Source organism: Pungitius pungitius, chromosome 1 (assembly GCF_949316345.1).
Source record: "Pungitius pungitius chromosome 1, fPunPun2.1, whole genome shotgun sequence".
NCBI lineage: Eukaryota > Metazoa > Chordata > Actinopteri > Perciformes > Gasterosteidae > Pungitius > Pungitius pungitius.
Window position 1 is genome coordinate 25,343,263 of NC_084900.1, and position 24,122 is coordinate 25,367,384.

A 24,122-nucleotide genomic window follows, 5' to 3' on the forward strand; every position below is an offset into this window, starting at 1 on the left:
AGCTGAGAACTACTGTAAGTGCCATGGACAGTAATGTCGGTAATCAGACAGTTGATGGACCCCATTGACTTCCATTGGAAAAAAAACAATACTATGGAAGTCAATGGGGTCCATCAACTGTCTGATTACCGACATTCTTCAAAATATCTTTCTTTTTGTTTTGCAAAATAAAGAAATTCATACAGGTTTGAAACAACTTGGGGGTGAGTTAATGATGACACAATTTTACTTTTTGGGTGAACTATCCCTTTAAAGAGCACAAACCCCTCTTTAATATGACACCAAACTAAATTTACCTCTAATAGTTGAGACACTTCCTATAAAAAAAAACTATACAAACAAATTACTCACACAAAACGTCCTGATAATTTATATATATAAAATTCAGAGTATTCACTTGCCGTAATATTGCATATTGATGATATTGGAAATTCAGATGAAACATTAGAAAATATCTAGTTAGTTGAATATACAGCTTTCAAAATGCAAAACGGGTTTTTAACCCCCAAGTAACATACATTAGAATATCCCAAGTTACAATTGAATAAGTGAACTCTCAACTCTGCTAGCTACAAAAACAGTGCATAATAGCTTATGCTGTGTTATTTGACTTTAGCTGAGTGGCCATTGCAGTAACTTTTAAGTGAAAATTTGACAAATGACAACCTGACACTCAGACTTTATAATAGCAACAACCGACAACGATTATGTTTGTTGCCTTATTATAACATTCATGAAATTGAGGTAACAGTTAAATCGTCATCATCTTGGTTGTGGCCCAGCCAGGCCCACACACACTATCCTCATGCACCCGCCCTGATGAACACTCCCTCACTGTTCATGGAGCTACCTGCTTGCTTACCGTTTCAATGACACTCTCCTGCTCACTCTGTCCCTCCTGGACTTCACTGTCAGACTAACAACTGCTGCACCTTCTCCTCTGCTGCACCTTCTCCTCTGCTGCCTGCGAGCCGCAAGCACCGCTATCGCTGTGGCTAGTCACCTCTCCTCCTCCACGTGCTATGTTCACCTGCTGGTCCTGCAACGTGTCGTCAGGTACTGTAGTAGTTTTGGAAACTGAAGCTACAGCACTAAACATGTCGGTTATTTTTGAACATGTTGAGGCATCAACCTCTAGATTTTTTTTTTTGTTTTTTTGCAATTTCTCCGCACCCCCCTTGCTCTTACGTTACGTTTCTCCATCCTAATCCACACATTTCCTTCTGGCTCTGAGTCACTGAATGCATCTGACTGACACACGGAGAGGGAGGGGATGGAGCCTGCTAAGAGATGATTGGGCCAGCCCAGTGTCAGTATGGAAAATGAACCAATGGGCCGCTGTCCCTGCTTTATGGGCCGGTCGAAAGCAAAAAAAATAAAAAATAAAAAATTGAATAGGCCTATCGACCGGCCCCCAAGTGCCCGGTATGCCCGATTACCAGTCCAGCCCTGGACATGTCCAGCGCTGCTCGGGAAATGCTTTACCATCATTTAAGTGAAGTTGAGAGGTGACCAACCAAAGCCAATTGCATGTCAGGATTCATTAACAATCCGCTAATGACTATTATGAACTATTTGCCACTGCTTTGAGGGTCTGCATCTAAGACACTGTTGCTGCATCTCAATTAGAAACACTTTTATCGGTAGGAAGCTTCCAGTCGGTTCAAACGGTGTCACCGTTGGGGGTCGCTGGTTTCGGGTGGGCGAGCAATCCTGGAGGATGTTTGTGCTTATTCGGGAGCCATTTAGCTGGCAACAATGTGATGGCGTTTCATCGCCCAAATAAAACTTGACTGGCTTTCGTTTCTGTTGTTGCACATCACAGAGAGATATTTTTGGGAGGAGAGATCGGGTTTTGTAAATATAGACAAAGGGAAGGAAAACACGCCGTCTCATTGACGTCAATGCCGTCGTGTCCCTCAATAGAGAGGAAACATTCATTTTTTGTCCTTTGTTGGTCCTTGTTAGCAAATGGTTTGGTTCCTCTAGGAAACGGCCATAAAGGGACTAATATATTACCTGCAAGACAAGAAATTGGAGGGGTAATTGCTGTCATTCCTGTAACCTGTGTCATTAGCAATTACATTGGTATCAATATATCGGCAGGAATGCCATCAGGAAAAGGCAGGCCAGCATTAGGACCACACAGAGTGTTTAGATTATAACTTCAGATTATTTTTGCCCAGAAAAAGGCATCAGTAGAGAGCCTGTCACATTCTGCACAGACTTAAACCAGCAAACATCGCTTAGTCTTAACATCATTTCTTCAGTAATTTTCCACACATCGTTAAGCGTGGACTTTATACTCAACCTGGAGAAAATAAATGATGTTTACCTGGTGCAACAGGCTGCTGGTAATGATAATTATATTGCTTTTTACAGTTTTATGTGTATGTGACCTACAATTGAAAGGGGATAATTAGCCGTGATGAAGTCATTTTCCACTTCACAGTTCAGCAGTGGAGACGACTTGCTGTTGTCTGCGGTCCCGTTATCCTAAATCCGTCTACATCTGTGTACATGTCTATCACCTCTGCCTCTCTTGATCCTCCTTTCTTCGCTTTCTTCTCTCACTTCTTCTCTCTTCCGTAGCTGTCTCTGTCGGTATCTCTACTGTTTTCTTGCACTATAACACATTTCTTTTTGTAGTCTCTTTTTTATTCATTCGCACATAGATAGAGATCTACAAATCAAAGAGTGAGAGAGAGAAAGATACTTTAATCTTATCTACTTTTACAATTATGGCACAACTAGCAATAAGACATATAACTAACTTTACAAACCCGATTATTTTTGTGTAGGTGTGTAGAGGACCACACTTTGCCATGATGACAAAGAGACACACACACAGGAAGAGAAATATATTATATTAAGAGAAATACTTTTACATGCTTTTAATCACTGTTTTCATGAAAAGGGAAGTGAGTGAACATGTTGATGCACAATGTATGGGTTACCTTGATGCTATACTGACTTCCAAACCGTATGGAAGTCAGTATACAGATTTTTTTATTTCTCTTTTCAACCAACGTAATAGAGCTTCCATTTCCACTGCACTGCCCAGTGAAGGCACGTCTGGATAGAAGCCTCCACAAAATGGCATACATTGAATGCCTTTCACTTGTGGCCTATGAAGCAACTTGTATCATCACATTTGCAATGTTCACAATGTATTTGTTTTTACGTAGCTATGCTTGACAACTAAATAACCACAAGCTGCCAATAAACACACTCAAAGAGCTTTGGTTAATTTAAATGTTGCATCTGGATGTTGCATTCATGTAACATTGGGCTGGAGCAGAGAGAGAGGCAGTTTAGAGTGCCACTAGTTGTGGGCCCGTGACTACTGAGTGGGTGGTCTTATTGGACGGCTGCGGTGCACAAAACGACTGTCAAAATTGTTTTCACATTTCTAGAAAATCTGCAAAAAAAGGTGAAAAACCTCTTTTCAGACACCCAATTTTTACACCCAGAGCATCAGCATCTATCTCAGGTGTACTTTTTTCATGGGTTGAACAACTCACATAAGTGAGTTGCAAACACATGGCGCGTGGTCGTTTCAATACCTCTCATCCATATTCATGAGAGCTGCAACAACACTCAGGGTTGATGCTTTCTGCTGTTTCTCATCTATTGCAGAAGAAAAAATGATGCCAGTAGTTTTGCAGTTGACTTTGATAAAATAAGAGATGCTTCTAGTCTCTTTTAATAAAACAACTCATTATTTGAATTGCTAGTGTGCTTAATACAGATGATGGACATAATGCTTGAAGGACAGTAACACATAGACTAATGGTCTACATCCCTGTGAGACTGTACTGCATCTGCACTAAATGCTAATGCCAACCATCTACCATTGCCACGATAAAAATGCTAACATGGTGATGTTAAGCAGGTTCGCACCATGTTCACCACCCTACTTTAGCATTTGCTAATTAGAAAAGAGGAACATTTCATACATACATGTCTAGATGATAGAAAATGGTAGATTAAAAATGTAAGTAATAACATGAATTATTACAATTAATCTGTGGGAAATATTTAAACCAAGTTTCAATCCAAAAAGTGAGGGAACCAGGTCAGTCAGCAGGATTCATCCTCTCTCTAGCTGAATCAACTGTTATGATAAACTGCTTGAGACCAAACACAAGGTTCAGGTCTCTGTTTACATCCATTGGTCATACAGTAACGTAAAGCCCTATTATACAATCCTAGGATGCGTGGTCTATGTCGGTAGAAGATCACTCATCATTATGTCACAAAGGTCAATTAATACCCTGGAAGCTGGTTTCTTAAATGCCACCCTTCCTGATACATCCACTATAATCTGTCTGATCATCGTCTCTGGATTTCTAATTGGTGTCCCTCTACAGATTGAGTCTTCCCAGTGTTATCTGACGCAGGAGACGTCCGCACGCAACAAGATATGGAGCTGGCAGTGGTTATTAGATTACCAGGACAGAGTGCCATCGATTGAATACAAGAATTAACTGTGATTCTAGAAGGAACAGGGTGATAGACTCTCACACAACTGTGCAGCAAATGGACCATTTCTTTTCTTTACTCAAGATTAACCAACTGTTTTTTTTAAATCTTATTTTGGTTATTTTCTTCCACCTCTTAAAGGATTTCGAGTTCTAACGTGGATAAGAAAAGCGATGTGGGCGGCATGAGGGGACTACATATGAGGTTCTGTGCTTGTTAAATAGTCCTATTTGACCTATTGATACTGTATATAATAATGTTTTTGGCTTTTCTGGCAACGTCGGCTCAATATTATCCGATGCGAATAGAATCAGGGGCGTAGTACAAGGTAATCAAGGTTTTTCAGGGTGCTACTGTTTATTCGATTAAGAGAACATTGATTGGCATGAACCATAAAGGACGAGATAGGAAATGTTAATTGGAAAAGAAAGCTAATCCAGAACTCATGGGAACAAAAACAATAACCGGACCAGTGCGGTAATCTGCAGAAGTCGGTGCAGGCGAGAGACAATCGCTGCAGAGCTTTTAAATCATTTATGTTTTAGGAAAATATTCAATTACATAAACACTAACTTTCTAAAAAAAAATCTCAGATGAAGTCTTTTTCCACTTGTTACGTTGTGTGTTGTAGGTGAAGACTCGATCCGGTGCTGTTGTGTTGTTTTCCATGTTGTCCTCCATGAAATCCCTGTGGGTTCCTTAAAGGAATCAACATACCAATTTATCTCTCAGTCTTCCTGCATGAATTATGTTGAGCGAGTAACGGTGCGTAAGTGTGTGTTTGTGTGTGTGTTAATCTATCATAAGCACAGTCAAATAGTCAAATCTCTAAATCCAAGGCTCATCGAACTGCCCCCTCGCTCCACTTCATTAGCGTTATCCACCATTACAAACCTGTAGTACTCACTCTGGCTCCCTCTCATCTTTGTATCTCTCTTGCTTTCTCACACACAAACAAAGGAGCACATGCACAAGCCTGTGTACCTCAGCAGAGATCAGGAGGGAGGGAAGGAATATTATTTTGCTTTAGTTCATTTTTCAAATTCCTCTTTAAAGAGACACTTTGTGGGAGAGTGTTGGATGCAGCTCCAAAAATACCAGTAATTCAAATCCAAATGAACAGCGCCGTGTGACATTGTTGTTCATATTTTACACTGGACAGAGGATGCTAGTTTTGTTAGCATTTGGGCCACCTGGCTGAATGAGGTGCAGAATGTTCTCCCTCACAATAGCAAATGAGAAATGGACACAACAACAAAACTAAAGTTGTTTGTTTAATCCCAGCAGAGTGTTTATCGTGCTGTCTGCCAATAATACGCCCCTGGACCTGACATCAGTGGGGATCAATGGGGGCCAGCATGACTAATATATCAGACGTGGCCTCGTGCTTCTGGTTGTGTTTGCTGTCTGAAGCCTTTGCCGCCTGCCAAGGGAGGCTGAGATTTAATATCTGTCACCATACGCTGACACCGGTGCCGATAGTTTGAACCCATCACCAAAGGAAAGCGCCAACGTCCTCTCTATCAAAGAGGGCCTCTTAACCTCCCCACCTCTCCATCCATCTCTGAATGACTTTAGTGGCATTCTTTTCTTTCTTTTTTTTTACAGGTCATTGTCTTTTTCCTCTGTCTCTCTCTCTCTCTGACTTCCTGTCTTCAGATCCCACCTGTGAGAAGCACAATGAACTCAAAACACACACACAGACACACAGTGTCACAATCTGCGTGTCTTGCCTCTGCACATTGATGGGAATACTATCAGATCCACAGGAAGTGGAATTACTGCCACTTGCTGAGCCCTTACACTCGCTGTCTATCAGACCTGGAGTACAAAGCCATGCATAAACAACACACACACACACACACACACACACACACACACACAGCTTCTATGATTTATTTTACTCTCGTTCCTCATTCCTTCTTGCGAGTATTTACTTGACAATGTTTTACCATCTCTCCCTCTTTTCAGTCCACTTTCTCTGCCCTGACTCGTTCAATTCATTCACTCGCTTTAATTCAATCTAGTTCAAGCCAACAGTGCATTATTGACAAGTAGAAAAGAAAAAAGTCTTCCCCTCTTCTTCCGCCCACACTAAATGTGACTCAAACCAGTTGCAAGCTTTTGGAATGAACTTACCCTTGTTGGTTATCATCTTAGGCCGAAACATTAATCAACTGTGACTGCCTGCAGGAGCAGATTATATTCATACCCAAATGCCCCACTATAAAGCACCATTATTTGATCATTGATTACATTTACGCCGCCAGTAAAATACAACAATCCTGCCATGTGGCGCTTATTTACAGTGGCAAAGTAAGGACAAGCATGAGAAGAAAAGAAAAAAAGGAAAACGTGAATCCCACAAACACCCATGGATTACATTACAGGTCATTAAGCTGATGCTTTTATCCGATGCGACTTTCAATAAGTGCATTTCAACCATAAACAAACTCATACAAACATCTCCTTGGGAAACATGACCTACCTCAGTGAGGTGCGGGTTGGGGTTGAATCCGCACTGGTTGCAGACGGTGGACTTGCACTGGGTGCAGGTGTTGTAGTTGGGTAAAGCCGGTGGGTTGGACAGCTGCGTGCTGGTGCACACTGGGCACAGTTTGCTACTCGGCATCGGAGCGATCTGCGGCACCGAGTAGGGCGAGGTGGGCGTCACGCCGCGATCAGGAGACCCGGACGGAGAGCGGCCCCTCCTGGACCCGCCCGAACCGCTGAAGTCGACTTGGAGGTTTCGGCGGGAGGCGTGCTGCCCGGGACTCGGCTGACCTCCGTGGCCTACCATGCTGGACCCAGCTGGAGCGTGACCCATGCCGGGGCCGGACCCCGGCCCATGCCCCATGCCAGGACCCATGCCGGGACCCATTCCGGGACCCTGGGTTGACTGCATGTGTCGCGGGGAAGTGGGAGTCTCGTGAGTGGCGAGGCGGTAGGGCTCCCCGGGTCTGGAGCCTACTCCTCCACCTCCGCCCATTCCTACTCCCATACCTCCCATTCCTCCCATTCCTCCACCTCCCATTCCACCTCCACCTATTCCTCCCATTCCTCCCATTCCTCCTCCTCCGTGGCCTCCTTGTTGCATCCCAGGCTTGGGGCTACCCATCGGACCCCTAGAAAAGAGGGACAAAGACAGTCCTTGTGAGACTTGTGTGAACCACATCTTGTTGAAGCATTACCCTCTAACGTTGGACTTAATTGTTACCAATTTTTGACAAATGTGAAGTTGCTAATCTGACAGACTTAGTAACAGTAACTAAGTGGGGGAAATGGAGTTCGCACCAAAATTACTTTCTATAAATACATATAGTTGCAACTTGGGCAAAGAAAGTCTGATTTAACCTTTCTGGCATTCAAATCGTAAATTGCAATTATGTTACAGTAATATTATTTTTTGCAGAGGTTGCAGAGTAAATGTAATACGGGGCGCTGGTTGATGCCACCCCCGTATTAAATGAGAAAAATATCTTATTTTTTTGAAAGCATTATTGTAAATGCACTACAGGAGCGCCTGGTAACTGTCACTGTATCAACAAACAAATTGAATTATTTTCTCATTGTGAGAGAACCAGAAGCAGAAACAACATTTTAAAACCAGCAAAATAATCACGTATTCATTCCCTTCTTAAAGCCATGGGACGACAACAGGCATCCACAAATTAAAAAGGAAAACCACGCACGCAGACACATTTCTACTGCGCGTCAAAGGCGGTGCGAGCTTAACCGATTCCGGCAGAAAATAAGCCGCATCCACGCACACCTGGACGATATCCATTGAGCGCACAATGTGGGCAACCCGGTCACGGTGAGGACTGCGATCGCCAGTGTTGAAGTGGAAAGGGATTACAGTCGCAGGTCTATGCTATTGTTCTCCATTGTGTGTGCTGTCATTGATTTAATGAGTAGGAGTAAGTGTATTCCTGCACAGAGACAATGGAAATGTTGATTTACTGTCCGTCAGTCACACAACGTTCCAGAATGCACGTCCCTTTAATGACAGATACTCTTCCTGCACGTTTTCCTCTCTTTTCTATTCCTTCTCCTTTGTAATCTTTGTCTGTAGTAACTCCTGTTTTTACATCACAGCCCCCCCGTCTCTCAATCACTGCTGTCTTCCTGTCTTCGTTGCCTCTCTGTCTCTGACTCACTGTTATCTTTTCAGTCTCCCAATGTTCTATTCTCTATTTTGTTGAATCTGACCTTTTTCATTCTTTTTTATTCACGCTCTCTTCAGGGACGTGGGCCTCACGCAACGCTAAATGGCTCTCACTTTGAATCGCTCACAGAAACGCTCTTGTTGTTCAAAATTAAAGAAATGTGTAAGTGTCCGGTAATCAAACAAAGTGTTTAACCGCTTTGACAGCTATTCCAGGGGCAAAGGCTCACCCGCAGCCTGAAGGATCAAGGTAAAGCCGTTGGTTGGTGGTTGTGCGATTTTTGCACGATGTGCACACACACTAAAGGACACACATACGGGAGTCGTGTGCAAAGTGTGAGTTGCTGTGTGGTTCATTGTGCGCGTTTGGAGGGGAGGCGGGTGACTCAACAAAAACCTCAAAGCTCCTCTGATTCACCCAGCAGAGAGGTTGAAGTAGATGGGATAAGAAACGTAAGACTGAAGATGGTAAAGGAGGTTGGAAGAGAAAGAGAGTGGCACTCACTGTTAAATTGAATCTACAGTTTGCACTTTTGTCAAGTACTGTGAGCAATGAGCAAAACTCCTGGTGTCAGCTGGTTGTCCTGTTGCCATAGCAGCCTCTATTGGCACAGTTCCAGTTATAGTTTAATTTACATTGTTACATCCAGCTTTTTGTGCGATGCGTGAACACATAAATACTGAAGAGCAGCTTTCATCGCTCAAATGCTCTTGTTGAAACATTATCTGTTTTTGTTTTAGCTGTGTAGCTTTGTGATTGTTTCTTCTTTTTTTTGTGACCTGTTTTGTACCAACAGAGATGGTCATTATGTGTGTGATACTGTATAGACCACTTTAAGTAACTTATAATATACTATTATAAAAAATGTTTCATATTTTCATGTACAGTGTGTGTTTTGTTTGCTAATTATGGATGTTTTTCCACCAGCAACTCGACAGCAGAAGACTTTGTTTGGAAGCAGTGTTCTGCATATATATGCTTCAATACATACATAATTCAGATCATTTTTTGCCTAAATCAGGAGAATGTTATCTGATCAGACCCGGTCTCTATGTCCAACAGAAATTTAATACATTAAAAAATATGGAGTCTTTGAAAATACCGTATAAAATCAGAACGTTTTCGTCCGTTGAAAGCTTTGGCTTTCAAAAGCTCATATTAGTCCAATTCAATTCAGATATGAACCCCCCCCCTCGTCCTCCAATATTCAAGGTCACAGACAAAGAAAAGTCTGAGGCAGAGATTCCAAATGAATAAATCTGAGAAAAATGTCGAGGGAATGGGAGAGAAGAGCAAAACACAGAAGTGAGAGCGTCGTTTTCACAAAGACACCATCGCTAATTATTGTGAGAAACTAAGGCTGATGTGGGCGACAAGCTGAAAAACAGGAACAATCCCCCTCTGAGTGTTTACACACTTTGCCTCTGCATTGCAACGGGACACATTCATCACTGTCTTGGCCCAGCCTTTAATGACCCAATACAAAGGCTTGTTCAGTCAAAGTGATTTCACCCGGCCCCATTATAACCCACAATTTACCGTCTGATTGTGAGAGAGGGGGATGACGCTCGCCTGCCAATCATCGGGAAGTGAGGGAGGCAAGGAGAGATGGTTCACGGGGAAGGGGGGGGAAATAGGGTGAGGACGTTACATCGTCTCTCCAGGTCTCTAACTTTTTACTATGGTGGCCATTTTAGGCCATTTCAGGGACTGTATTTTGAGATATTGTAAGTTTAATATCTTGATTACACGGAGGGGTTTTAGTTTTTATCCATGTTCGACCTCCTCTTCCAGATACGCAAAGCCGTTCAGCTAGGTGCATTCCTTCTGCCACCTGACGCCTAGCAAAACACATCTATTGAGGTTACTGGTGGACCAAACCAAACATATATTTCCTCCTCCTCCTCCTTCTCCGCCTTTGCGTCCATGTCCTCCCACTCTGGGCTGTTGACAGAATCGCTTTTGTACGGCTCATTTATTTCCATCTGCCTCCTCTCTTATTCTCCTTTGCCTCTCATCATTTTCTGTACTCCTCTGTCTTCTTTTTTTCTTTCCTTTTCTTTATCTCAGTTCCTCAATATTATCAGTACCTACCTGCTAACATATCCTTTTTTGGTAAAGGTTATTTTTACAGTTGTGATCAGCCTCTGCCCGTGTAATTCACGACATCAGAGGGGGATGAGACTAGCTAGCTATACCAAAGATGTTCAATTTAGATAGTTTGAAACAGCTTTGACGGTATAAAAAATACTATAAAGGTCTGGTTAGCATATGATTAACTGAATAAATATCAGAGATGCAAAATTATAATTGCTGGATGAAAAGAAATAATGCGAAATCCCAATTGCACAATGCATTATTACAGTATGTAAGCGCTTGGAAAAGATAAAGCTTTGTTATATAATCAGGAAGCACAGCTGTGCCACTAACAGTAATACTTACGCTTGTTCACACACACGGGCACACACCCAGTATTGGAGGCACAATGAGTGTGCACACGTACAACGTCTAAACACCCATAGTGTACAGACAGCACGTGTACTGATGGCAGCTAATGTAAGGCAGAGGCTTTGCTGCAAATGACTTTGTAATGACACCACATGGTGCTGATTAAAGGCCACAAACACTGACCTGGATTTAAAAGGACTAATTCTGAATGTGAAAACGATATCCAGCAAAACCACAAAAGAAACCTGAAACCTGAAAGGACTCTAAGCCCATTTAAAGAAGGGAATGGTGGACAGAAGAAACTGGTTGTAACCAAGGCTTTTAAATCTAAATGAATGAAACAATGGACACAGTACCCCCCCCACCACCACCACCACCACAGCAACAACATAATTTCTCATTAAAATCCCCTTCAGTGGGGCGCAGCGTAGGCCCGTCTCACCAGGTGCTTGATGGTTGATTTACAGCCAGAGAGGCTGGAGACTTGGGGCAGTACCTGTACTCTACAATACCCAAGTGCCTACACACGCACACACACACACACACACGTGTAGTTTGCTGTAGTGAGCCAGATGTCCTCTTTATCTATTTATGTCTTTAGCCCATATCTCTGTAACCTTCTGATGGATTCTCAGCAGATGGATTCTATAAATGACAGACACTGTTCTGTCAATTAAGCATTGTGTGTTTTTTGTTGAAAGATTTTCAAATTTTCCGAGTTTGATATTGGTATTGCTGGCCTTTTATTGACATGTGCAGAAGGTCAACGATGTTTGTGTGTGTGTGTGTGTATTCGGGGTTGTTGTCATGCATGTTCCTCTCTGTGCTGAATCTGTCTGCAGCAGATGTGCTATTACTCATGAAGACTGTGACGACAACCACGCACCTGTCTACATTTACCTCTCTGTGTGAGGAGAAGCTCACAGGGTTTTTCGCGGTGAGGGATGCGATCAACACCACAGTGTGAAACAGATTGTTCATGATGAACTATGCAAACACACTAACACACACACAGAATCCTGCATCTATAGTGGCAATTAATACACCTGCATTGCTCTCTCTCTCTCTCTCTCTCTCTCTCTCTCTCTCTCTCTCTCTCTCTCTCTCTCTCTCACACACACACACACACTGCCTGTGTTATTTGTTAGCTTGTGGTCTCTCTGCCTCACTAACCTGCTTGGTGGCAGACCTACTAGTATGCATGCTCGACTTCTGGCTCAACGCTAGCCCTACTGGCAAAGTTGACTCAATAGCCGAGGCTTTGTCAGCTTAGTCATACTGTGTGCCTCTCCTCCAGCCTTCTCTTGTGTTTTCTGTGTGTTCCCTGCACGTCTCGTGGGGTCTCCCTGTGTGTCTCTGTGTTTGCTGTGTGTCCACGTTGCTTCCCCTGCTCTTGAGCCCTGGCATTCGGACCGTCTGAATCGAATTTATTTAATGAACTACTGCAGAATGTCATAGTGTGTGCCGGGTCATTCTAAGGCCGTTGTAGGTTTTTGAGGGAAATGCTGTAGTTTTGTCTGAGAGTTTAACTCTGCCCAATAAAACTCACACTTTGCACGGCCCATCTGCTGTTATCGCCTTTCTTTAATCCAACTTTAGCAGTCAACCCTCGTAATAACCTGCTATCAAAGTCAATATGCAGAAACCAATAGGTTGGCACACCGCATGTTAGATACTCCTGTATAGAAGTGGAGGTCATGGAGGTTGGCAAATGTCCTATTCTCTAGGAATAACTTTTATTTACAATTTAATTTGCAACAGCACGGGTTTTGAAAGAAATGACAGCCATGCCGCAATTACATTTCCGTTACTGACCGATGATTTACAGAACAGACTGCATGATGTCTTAGCTACCTTTCAATGACTGACCGCCTGACTGACTGCAGGCGCTGCCTCGGTCAGCTCAAGCGCTGAAAACGAAAGCAGCCAAATTCGGACAAATTGAGGCTGGTGTGGAAATGATCAAAGAAGAAAAAGCAGTGAGATGGAGGAGAGAGGGAGGAACTGGCCTGCTTAGCATGCTGCTCCGCACTAGGAAGCCTATCCTTCACAAACACAGACACACACATGACACACACACACACACACACATGGGGGCAATACATGTCAAGGTGTTTCCCCTTTCCTTCTATCTGACCCTATACATTACAGATCTTTGCCTAACTGTTAAGATCGCTGTGTGTTGTGTTGTGCCACGTGTGTTTCCCCCGGTCTGTTGATTTTGTCATGTGTTTGCTGCGTTCTGTCATTGTCCGTAGACTCCGCCCTCTGCTGCATCCCTGCCTCGTTGTCACTCACCTGTCCCCTGTCATCGCCCTGATTGTTTGCCTGATTTGTTTCCCCTTTGTCTCGTTAGTTTCCCCTCCTATATATAGGTGGGTCTTTCTGATATCCCCCGTTGGATTGTTATTCAGTTTGTGAACTGTAAAGGCCGCTGTTTCCAACCGACTGTAGATGTTATAAGCCACTTTTAAGCATCTGACTGAGTCATAGAAACGACTCAAAATGGGAAAAATGGATGCCCAAACTGAGGAAAATGCTTTTTTTAAATTTTGCTTTTAAAATTTTGGAATAAGAGCAGCAGCGGGGGGGCTAAGCAGCTTCCCTCAGGAGAAAAGGCAATTAAATGCAAATGCAACAGAAAAGATCAAAAAGGCAAAAAAACAACAGGAAAGCTTGCTGCTCTCAGGTTGAACTGAAAACACTCTGGATACAGAGGGAAAGTAAAATATATACGTGTGTGTGTGTGGGGGGGGGGGTGGTGGAGGGTAAGGTTAGACTGTCTTTAATGTGGGTTACAAGGCATCTTTACCTTTAGCATTTTGACTTATTTCACAGTGAATAGTTATGCGGGAGAAGAGAATCACATCCCACAGATCTAATTTGATTGATTTTGGGAGTGGCGGAAGGAGATCAAGAGGACTGTGGTTCTCCATCCCCAGAAAATTCAATCCTACTTTGGAGCATTTGTTTGAAGAAAAGAGCACTATTGCTGTGTGTGGGGGGGTGACTCTTTAGCACTGACAGTAGAAAGTAAAGCATGGTATATTCTCCAGTAAAATATGAGAATTTTTTTTTTTTTTTTTTTTTATTACTTAAATTACTGCAGAGTACTTTCAGCGTTTTAGAAAATACACTAGCTGTAAAACCATAATTTTATTGACATAAGACGAATACAACATTTGTGTAACCGGTGAGTAAATTGATATTTATTACACAAGTAATACAAAGGCTTTTGCAATAATTTCTGTGAATTACTGAAGTAATAATGAACTAGTAACTATGGGAGTTGTTTTGTTATATCTTCATGAGGAGCCGCAGCTAGTTGCCGGTTTCTATAGCAACCCAACCCTCATCCCACTTCCACTGCTCTCAGGTTCAAATCCTAAACCCTTTTCAGTAATTTTTCCAAAATACACATTTTGAAAGTCCATTTTTCTTTTTCTTTGCACCTGACAGAATTACATCTCTGTCTAATTCTCTTTTCACTTTTAGATATTATTTTCCCCAACCAGCCATCATTTTTCTCCACTAACAGCAGCATCACAGGCTATTTCATGCTGTGTGTGTAATAAAAGGATTAATTTGTGCTGCTCACAGAATGGGCAGTAAATGGGACAGAGGGATATAAATAGAGACTACCTCACTGCACACTTTATATTTCCGGAAAAAAACCTGCAACAATGTCAGCAAACCACCAGACCTGTCCTGAAACGCTGACCCCATCTCCTTCACCCTTTGCGGGTGTGACTTTTTGCTGTGTCATCAGCATTCATGTACGGCAATTATTGTGTGAATTATTAAATGAAACTTAGTAAAGGACAAAATTGTTTACAAGAGCACAACACTCTTCTTAGAGTTGACCTCTTCCTTTTGCTAACAAACAGCACCAAACTAATGCATTTAACTGCCAACCATTATCACTAAAGCCCGAGGGAACTGAAGATGAAGGGACTGCTTTTGGAGCTGTGTCTGCTGGAGACGACTAAAGCGCGATTAACGCATGTTTTAATTGCTACCGTGGAAGTTCATAATGGTTGAAGTTGATAATTATGTTTGAAAAGCCCTTATCAGGCAGTGAGCGTGCAGAGAGAGATCAAGGAGGCCATTCACATCCGTCAAGCCCGTGTGACAGCTGAGGAAGTTCAGCTGGAGGCTCTGCATTCATTTTTTCACATGGTCTTAGTTTAAAGGCATTGCTTTCGTAAAGGATAAGAGGGGACATGATCTCTTGTATTGTATACTCAGCGACCGACCATGATGACCATGGGCCATCTGAATGAAAAACAATTATTCAAACGGGTTTAATCAGCTTTTTGATTACGTTCCATTAGTGCTGTGTGTTTTGGTAAACGGATACCATCATGTGTGAGAGGGTTTCAGCCTTGCCTCTGTTTTTCTATAACGTTCTTCTGAATTGATTTAACACCAAATTGTCTTCGCCGTATTTTTGCAGCTAGTTGCCTGAATGTTTGAGTTGGAGCTCTAACAGGGGGGTGGATTGAATTAGGCTTTAGGTTGTATTTGGGAAGTGTTTGCTGCTGATTTGATTTCATCACATTATAATCCAAGAGGCTCGCAGTTGGCTCGCAACAATGAGCGCTGAGCTAATATCACTCGTAATCAGACTTGTAAGCTGAGGCTGCGGTGAGACATTCAGCTTGTGTGGTGCTTAATGAATGAACCGAGTGGGGTCAATCCCATAAATGTCCGAAAACAAGATCACAGGTTTTAATTGGGCCATCGATATGAAGGTCATGGAACTCATACACACCCACCCTTCTAAATACAGGGAGAATCCGATCAATAAGGGCGAGATTGGAGTTATGAGGTTGCCTTGTGACGGGGGAGGATACGCAGCCTGTCCTTGGCAGAGCCACACCACAGCAGAACTGCTGAGCTGCAATATGTCCCGCTGGATTTACCTCTCTCTCTCTCTCTCTCCTCACTTTATGCCGCTCATTAACTGTCATGCAGGACTGTCAAACTGAATCAGAGACATGCAGAGGGACAGCTCAGTCAGCGAGGCCGTCACAAACGTTGGACCAGAAGTGAGCTGCAGGGCTCGCTGACAGCTGCTCACTTCACAGCGCCAACACACCTTGCATGGGTCCGTTTGGTTTGATTCAATGTATTTGGAAGGTAGGAGTGAGCAGTTTTAGTTTTTTTTCTTTGCACTTTCTTTTCTTTTTGCATTCTTCTTTTTAAACACTATGTATTCCTATGGTTAAAACCATTGCATCGATTAATGGATATTATCGATTCATCGATAATTAATGCAGTTGGGGTTTGTGAAATAGCTTTGGTAAATGACAACGATGATTTGAAAACAGACTGTTGCTAAGTGGTGATTTTTTTAATGAAATGAATTAGAAAAGTACAGCACAGGTCAGGTGGACCTTTGACTGCAAGTTCTATTTTAGTGAGTAACTGTAGATTATTACATTACATGTCATTTAGCTGACGATTTGGATAAAACTATTTTTTTCCAGACTTACATTGCATTATAACCCATGCATTACATTTTACCTGGGGAGTAATTAGGTGTTAGGTGTCTTGCTCAGAGACACTTGGCACATGGAGTGACCGGGATTCAAACCGCCAACCTTGCGGCGCCCAGCACATCACACCACTCCAAGCGCTGGTATATTATACCAAAAAGACCATGAAAACTGTACCACTTCAGCTTAGAGTCTGAAACCTTTGTCTTTTTTGACAAACAATAAACCTTGCATTGGACTCACCCCCAACTCATATGGTAGACGTTGTCTCTCTGACATCCTACTTTCCATCTTGATCCTGTTCTTTCTATTCCCTTTCTTGCTATTTCACCTCCAGTTACTTTACTGTGTATGAAAACTGTTGTATGTTGCATTTTAATTTTTCTGTTCTGCTAAACTGACATCCAGAGTAGTTCCTTGTTTGAGCTTCCTGCAAGAAAAAACTGTTTTTCCATCCAGCATCTTTGAAAAAAAAACTACATTGTAGGGTAAAGCAGTGAGCAGTAAATCAGGGTAACGTTCCGTAACAAGCAAATGGAAAAGGTTGAAACTTATTGACTATTAAGAAATCACAATAGAGGAGAGAAAGGCTCCTGTGAGCTGATGCACACAAACACACGGTGCACTGCTGTAGTTTGTACCAGGTGGTGCTGCGTCTGGACTTCCCAGCTTTAGCACCCTAACACACACAGAGCATGCACACACATCATACTCAGCCACAGCATCAATTCAGGTAACATTTGCTGTCAGGTGGCGACAACATAATGAGAAAGCTCCAGCGTGACCTTCGTACGCAGTGGGGAGAAAATGGCAGGGCACAGCATTATGCTCTCAGAAAACCCAACGTAAGTCAGAGGAATCGTATCCAGAGCTGGACCAAACAATCAGAGAGTGTAGGGTGTCTTCCTCCCATAGGCATCGCCAGAGAATGGACAAAACAGCACTGAGTGACCATTTTTGTGAATGACTGCAAATGTCACTTTTATATTGTACGGTCGCTGTGCTTAATGTCATTTGGACAAACCTTTTTTATGAGGTTGGACAAGTCTTTTCATTTGGAAATTTGAAAATGTCTCCTGTCGGTTTTCTAGTAGGCACTGCATTGGCTTTTTGTCCTTAGGTTAAAGTCCGTGCTCATCCAGGTAAATCCGGACAAATTACAACACATTCCCTTTGCCGCTGCAGTAGTTTCTGAGCGCTTGGTAAAAGTATCCAACAAGATAAATACGTTATCCACCAGCGTCTTCCCTCTGATTCCACAGATTTCACCTCGGGTCCCGCTCAGATAGCCCAAACGTTTCTGTTTGGGCTATTTCTGGGTTTCACTCATAAGCTCCAGCGACAGCATCTATTTGCTGAAAACCAATAATGTCTTGGGCTGCCCTATTGTGCTCATTGCCATCTTATCTCCCAATGCAGCCACCCAAACATATTTTGTATTTGTAGGCTCCTGAAGACATGACCTGCTGATAACAGGCTGTGTAAATATATTGAGAGCTTCTCTCTGTCTCTCGCCTCCTCAGTGTCGCACAATCACCCCCACACAATTCATAAAAATCTCACTTTGCAAGCTCACACACGAGCAAGCCCAGAGAGAGAAAGGCGTTCTCTTTGTTTCGTTCACAAGCGCCCTCAAACATCCACGTTAATTATCTTTTGGGAGGGGGAGGTCAGGTCTGTGAACCTCCTGGGGACTAAAGATGGTGACTAAGGACCCGCTCACTGCCTCTCCGGGAAAGTCAGAGAGTCGACCAACAATTGCAGCCTGGGTCAGTGGTTTCCAAATGTATGGTCTGAAATACCCTACAAAATGTACAGTGACAAAACCACATCAGAGAGAGAAACACAACATGCTTTTGCCGTGTGTGGTTTGTTGTCTGTGTGTGTATTTTCATCAACACATGTCTGTTGGGTAGAGCCTGACATCTAAGATTTGGTTGCTAAACAACCACCTTTGTCAACATTAAAAGAAAAAAAAAACAATAAACAGTTTTAGTGAATCTCATGTCATCATGTAAAGTACAGGACATTGACACCGTGTTTTCTCCATCGAACGTAGAAGGTTAAATTTACATTGAGGAACCCTTTTTTTCTCCATCTTAACCAACATTGATGATTACCAGAAAAACAAGCAGATATACAGTATAACATATTAATATTGAACCCTGCAGCTCTACTTCCTTTGGCTTGCAGCTTTGGTTGCGTCTTCAGCATTTGTGTGAGGATAACTACTCCTTGATTGGTTGTAAGCAGTCGTGATGTGTCCTTCTCTCATTTGTCACACTCCTATCACGTGACTGCGTATCTCGTCTTCTTGTTTACACCGTCACGCTCACACCCAGTGTTTAATGGTCATTTGCGGATGCAGATTTAGCTAAAAAACGACGCAGAAGTGCCTGTGTGGACGGAGATTGTAGCACTAGTCCGTCCGACATCTACTCAGCATCGCACCCAATCATTTTCAACCTTGCCATCAAATTTCATCAACAAAAAGGCTAAAGGACAGACAAAAATCAGTCCACTCAGCAGATCAGAAACCACATCGTAACAGCGCTCATTCCTCTGCTGATGTGAGAAGCAAAAAAAAAAGAATAATCACGTCACTCTGAGCAGGAGCATCAGCGGAAAAAGCCTCAAGAACAAAGCCAGTAGTGCTGTACATTCCCAATGAACGAGCAGTGACAGGCTGCTGCTTTTCTGCAAGAGACGGGAAAAAGTCATATACAGTGCTTATGAAAGGTATTCACAGCCCGTGGATCTTTCATCCTTTTGTTGTTTAAGTCTGTGTGGATACGGTTGTTCTCTTACTGGAAAATGCATCTTCTCCCAAGTCGTACTTCTCTTGCAGATTGAGTCAGACTATCCTCTGGGATTTGGCAATATTTTTCTGCATTCGTGTTCCCCTCCACAAATCTTCCAGGGCACCATGGAGGAGATGCTGTTTTTGTGGTCGGTTACCATTGGCCAAACACGGCGTCTAGTCTGATGGCCAAAAAGCTTTGTTTTTTGTCTCAAAACGACCAAAGAACTTTCTTCCAATTGACCTTGGAGTCGCCCACATGCCTTTGGACAAATTCCGGGGCAGATTTCATATGAGCTTCTTTCTGTGGTGAAGAACCAGGGCATCGGTTGTAACTCCTTCACAGTGGTCCCCGGTGCCTTGGTGGACACCCTCATCCGTCTTTTTCTTTAGCCCAGCCACTCAGTTTGTGAGGACAGACAGCTCTAGGCAGATTTAAACAAGTGACACACTCCTTCCATGTCTTAATCATAGATTTAACTGATGTTAAGAGTGAGTTGGAAATCTTTTTGTAGTCATTTCCTGACTTTTCAATGATGTGTCCTCTGAGTTGCTTGCAGTGTTATTTTCTCTTCATGTTGCCTTGTAGCAGGAATACTGATGAGCCACAGACTGGATCGCCCGGACACAGGCGGTTTTTATAATACAATCACATGACACTCATGATCTGCACTTGTGATCTGCATTTCGCTATTTGTGACATTGTCGGCATCAGCTGGACCTCCATTGACTCAGATTACTCACTATAGAAATGGTGAAAATAATAATATTATGTATTTTATATTATACATTTACAGTTAGAAAATTGGTTTTTACTTTCACATGAAAGAAGCTTTTTATGCCAATTATTGTCAAAATGCCAAATCATACAAATCATGATTTAATGTATAAAAGCAATAAAAGGCCAAAAACATCAACACGGGCCAAATCATTAAGCATTGTAAACACATCAAACATACACGCACACTCTCACACGCATTTCTTGCTGGAAAATGAAAACTGCTCTGAACCGTGTTACATGTTGGAGAAAGAAAGAGACACAGCAGCAAACTCAATTTTCACTCCGTTTCTCTCTCGAAAACGCACACTTTCCCTCCTACACGACTGATCTCTCTTTGTCACCAACAAAGCGTGTTCACTGCATTGCAATGACTGCAGACTGTATGTAACATACACACACACAAACACAAATGTACACCCGCCCCAGTGTATAAGTGACAAATAGGTCTGCATACATGGCGTGAGTGGAGCCAGATGTAAAATGAACATGTGACGATACAAAAAGGGGTTGGTCCTTCATGTGTATTGACAGAGTTTTCTGTTTCAGGTTTCCTCTGTTCTCCATCTTTCAATTACTCTCAAATTTCAATATGCTCCATTTGCAAAGCATTTAGATGTTTTACAACTGATCTTTAATGGCGTGCGACAAGAAAAAAAAAGATAAAAGAAAAGGTTGAGAACTAAATATAAAATCTGATTTATTGACGTGGCAATTTAGTGTTGCCTGGTTTTAATGGCTGGTTGTTCCTCTCATGATCCAGATTGAGAGGCAGCAGTTTTATACACCTTTTGATCTACCCATCCCTCCCCCCTGTGTCCCTTTAGGTTTAATCTCATTGTATGCTACACATGATCAATTTCCACAAGCTTCTACACCCCCTTCAGCTCTCTTTCTCTCTCTCTCTCTCTTTCTTGCCTCTCTCTCTCTCGCCACCCTATATAACATTAGGGTTGTATCTCATTGTAAAGGCGAGTCATTTATATGCTGCAGGGTATTGGTTGATAAGGGGGCGGGAACGGAGGGAGAGAGAAGGAGGGGGAGGGAATGTACAGCATATCTGCAGACTGTCAAGAAGAGATTCGACATCACCTGTTTCAGTAAATGTTCAATGTTCATGTTGAAGTGAAAAAGCTTTCATGGCTGTGATAATAATGATATGCACAAAAGAGGCAGTGAGGTGAGTGAACCTCAACAAAGTGTTTTTTTAACCCAATCCAAGAGAGAGAGAGAGAGAGGACTGAGGGACTATGGGAATGTGCAGAGATTGAGTGAAAGGGATAGAAATAAAGCAAGGGATTGAGAAGGATAGGAGGAAAGGAAGACTGGAGGAAAGGGAATTGAAAGAGAAGGACATACTGTCTCCTGTATACTGACTACAAGTGTCAACAGGATATAGAGTGAGACAAAGAGAAAAGGGAGAGATCGAGCAAAGCAGAAGAGTGTGCAGAGGAGATTTAGAGCGAGAGGGCGATGGGAGCAGGCAGTCGGGCAGAGCATGAGAGGGAGGGAGTGTGAGAGAGAGAGTGTGTAAGTGTGTGCATGTGTAAGTGTAAGTGAGAGGGGCGGGGGTGAGCAAACACGCTCTGCACGTGAGTCAATCTGTTCACATGGCCTTATCTTACAGCGTTATAAATACTTCATGCGAGACACTTCATGCCGCGGAAAAACCCTCGCCTTTTATTGGGAGCGGTTTTGAAATGCGGACGTCGACACTGAGGTTTGAAGTTGCAGGAGGGCGGCAACCTGCAGATGTGGTGCATCTTACATGGAACAGCTGATAAGCAGCAAAAAATGAGATTCCCCTAAACCGAGTAATGCAGAAATAATGCGTTTTCAGCTCTGTCGTTGTTCGTCGGACGCGAGCTGAAACTGTCATCTGCTCTCTGAGTCTGGGTGTTACATAATGATGGATAGGCCTGCTCGGCTCTTCTCTCCTACTGAGGCATGAATCAAACCTGGGTGTTGTCCTAAATAGAACCAGCACGCGCACACCCTGGTATGTTTGTAGGCCAGCTGTAGCTATACTATATATTTATTTATTTTTATATACATACTTTATTTCAACATAAGATCAAACTGATTGCGTGTCTCTGTCAAAGAGCCTGGGTGCAGAGTTTATGGATGAGCGGATACAGTAAAGCGAGATTCCTGGACTCCTGTGGCACAGAACGAGAATGGAGCATGTGTGTTAGATGAGCCAAGCTCGGCAGGGATTGAAGCTAGAGGTGAGAGTGGTCCTTTTAAAAAAGAAGCCTTGTAGACCTTTTATATAGGCTGTGTAGTATCACGTGTGTCCAGGTCATGTGAAGCGGACACATATCACGTCATGTTCGCTGGTAGTGAAATACACGCATTCATTACACACACACACACACACACACACGCACACACACACACACACACACACACACACACACACACACATCGTCGGGCAAGCCCCTTCACGTACACGCACGCGTACACATTCAGCACAACCCGCTCGCCCATGCGGAAACAAACGAGTCCTCCAGCACAAACCACCGAAAGAAACATCCCATTGGTCACGTTTTCGTAAAACCCGAATGGAGGAAACCCGATGTGTGGTTTTCCTGTGGCTGTCAGGGAAGACACGTCCCATTCGAAAGAAGCACGCCAAAGCCCAGCCAGAGGAGGGAGGAAATACTATTACAGCACATGACTCCGCGACATGAAAACCACGATCTGAGACCAACGACCAGCCATGGCTGCTCGCTGACGATACCCGACACCCGGTCCACGGAGCCCAGGTGCACGGGGGCTGTGAGCCGCGGTAACATGCAATGTCAAACCTATTTCAGGGAACACGTTAGAAAAAACGAGCCGTGCAGCTGGTTCAGCACCGCGGACAGCTCTTCTCTCCTGTTAATAACACACCGTCGCTCATGTATCCTCCTTTAAAACTATGAACGAGAGGGAGTGACACATAATGTGTGGCACTATCCCTCCAAACATTGAACCAAATGACACCCAGTTCCTTGTCCATCGTGTAAAAAACACACACACACACACACACACACACACACACACACACACTTCACCCAGCCGCATTCACGCGAAATCTCCACTAATGCTTCTCCCTACCTCGTCATTCCCATCCCGGGGCCTCCGATGCCCATCCCTCCCCCGGCAGCGATTCCGTTGACTGGCTTCATGTGCTGCCCTGCCCCCGGTCCCGACGCGGGTCCTCCGGGCATCACCGGCCCCATCATCCCGGCTGCTCCCGGGTCGCCGGGCTGCCCGCCGCCCTCCATGCTCGCTTCGTTCCCCATCTCGGTCTCGGCTCACGAGACGGGAGAGAGGCGGAGAGAGGCAGTAGGTCAAACCGGCGGTGTCACCTTCTGTCACTATGTCGTCTTTTGTAATATAACCATAAAAGAATGAATGGGAGAGAGGAGCCAAAACCCGGAGAGTGAACTCAGCGTTGCTCCTCCATCACCGCCATCATCATCAGGACCACTGGACTGCTTCCTGACGTTGTGGCGGGAGCGCGCGCGCGGCCACGGTCCATTTAAAGGGAGGAAATGAAAGCGTGAGAGAAACCGAGGTTAGATAAAAGCAAAGTTAATTGGGATATAACGAGCAATATAGAGACAAATGAATAGGGTTTTCTTTGAACTGCATGTGTCTGTCACCTTAAGGGCTATGATCAATAAATGAAAGACAACTCAATTATATTTGTCAGGTACATTTTCTTTTTATCCCCGAACCATACCATTTTCTATTTTGTTAGTGCAGGATCTTCTCCACTTCATTCAGATGTATGGAGTCATATAAAAAGGTTAAACTGATTTCCCTCCTGAATTAATAAATGAAGTTCAGGCAGCCAGGAGACTAACAGATGTTAAAGGTTAAATATGTCTATTCACACACTGGAATTATTTAACCTTTCAGCTACATGCACGATGTGAATATGTGCATTT

At 43.3% G+C, this 24,122-nt stretch overlaps 1 protein-coding gene across 4 annotated transcripts in view; it reads right to left on the reverse strand.

The window, feature by feature from the left end:
* bsna (bassoon presynaptic cytomatrix protein a) overlaps positions 1 to 23,674 on the reverse strand; it is a 98,463-nt gene extending 74,789 nt beyond the window's left edge. For all 4 annotated transcript variants that reach the window (XM_037478475.2, XM_037478473.2, XM_037478471.2 and 1 more), the window contains exons 1-2: positions 23,284 to 23,674; positions 6,974 to 7,610 (exon numbers count right to left, since the gene is read on the reverse strand). In XM_037478475.2, coding sequence (XP_037334372.2) covers positions 6,974 to 7,610; positions 23,284 to 23,471 — 825 coding nt within the window. In that variant the 5' untranslated portion in view covers positions 23,472 to 23,674. The remainder of the gene's footprint in view (positions 1 to 6,973; positions 7,611 to 23,283) is intronic.
* Positions 23,675 to 24,122: the final 448 nt, after the last annotated feature.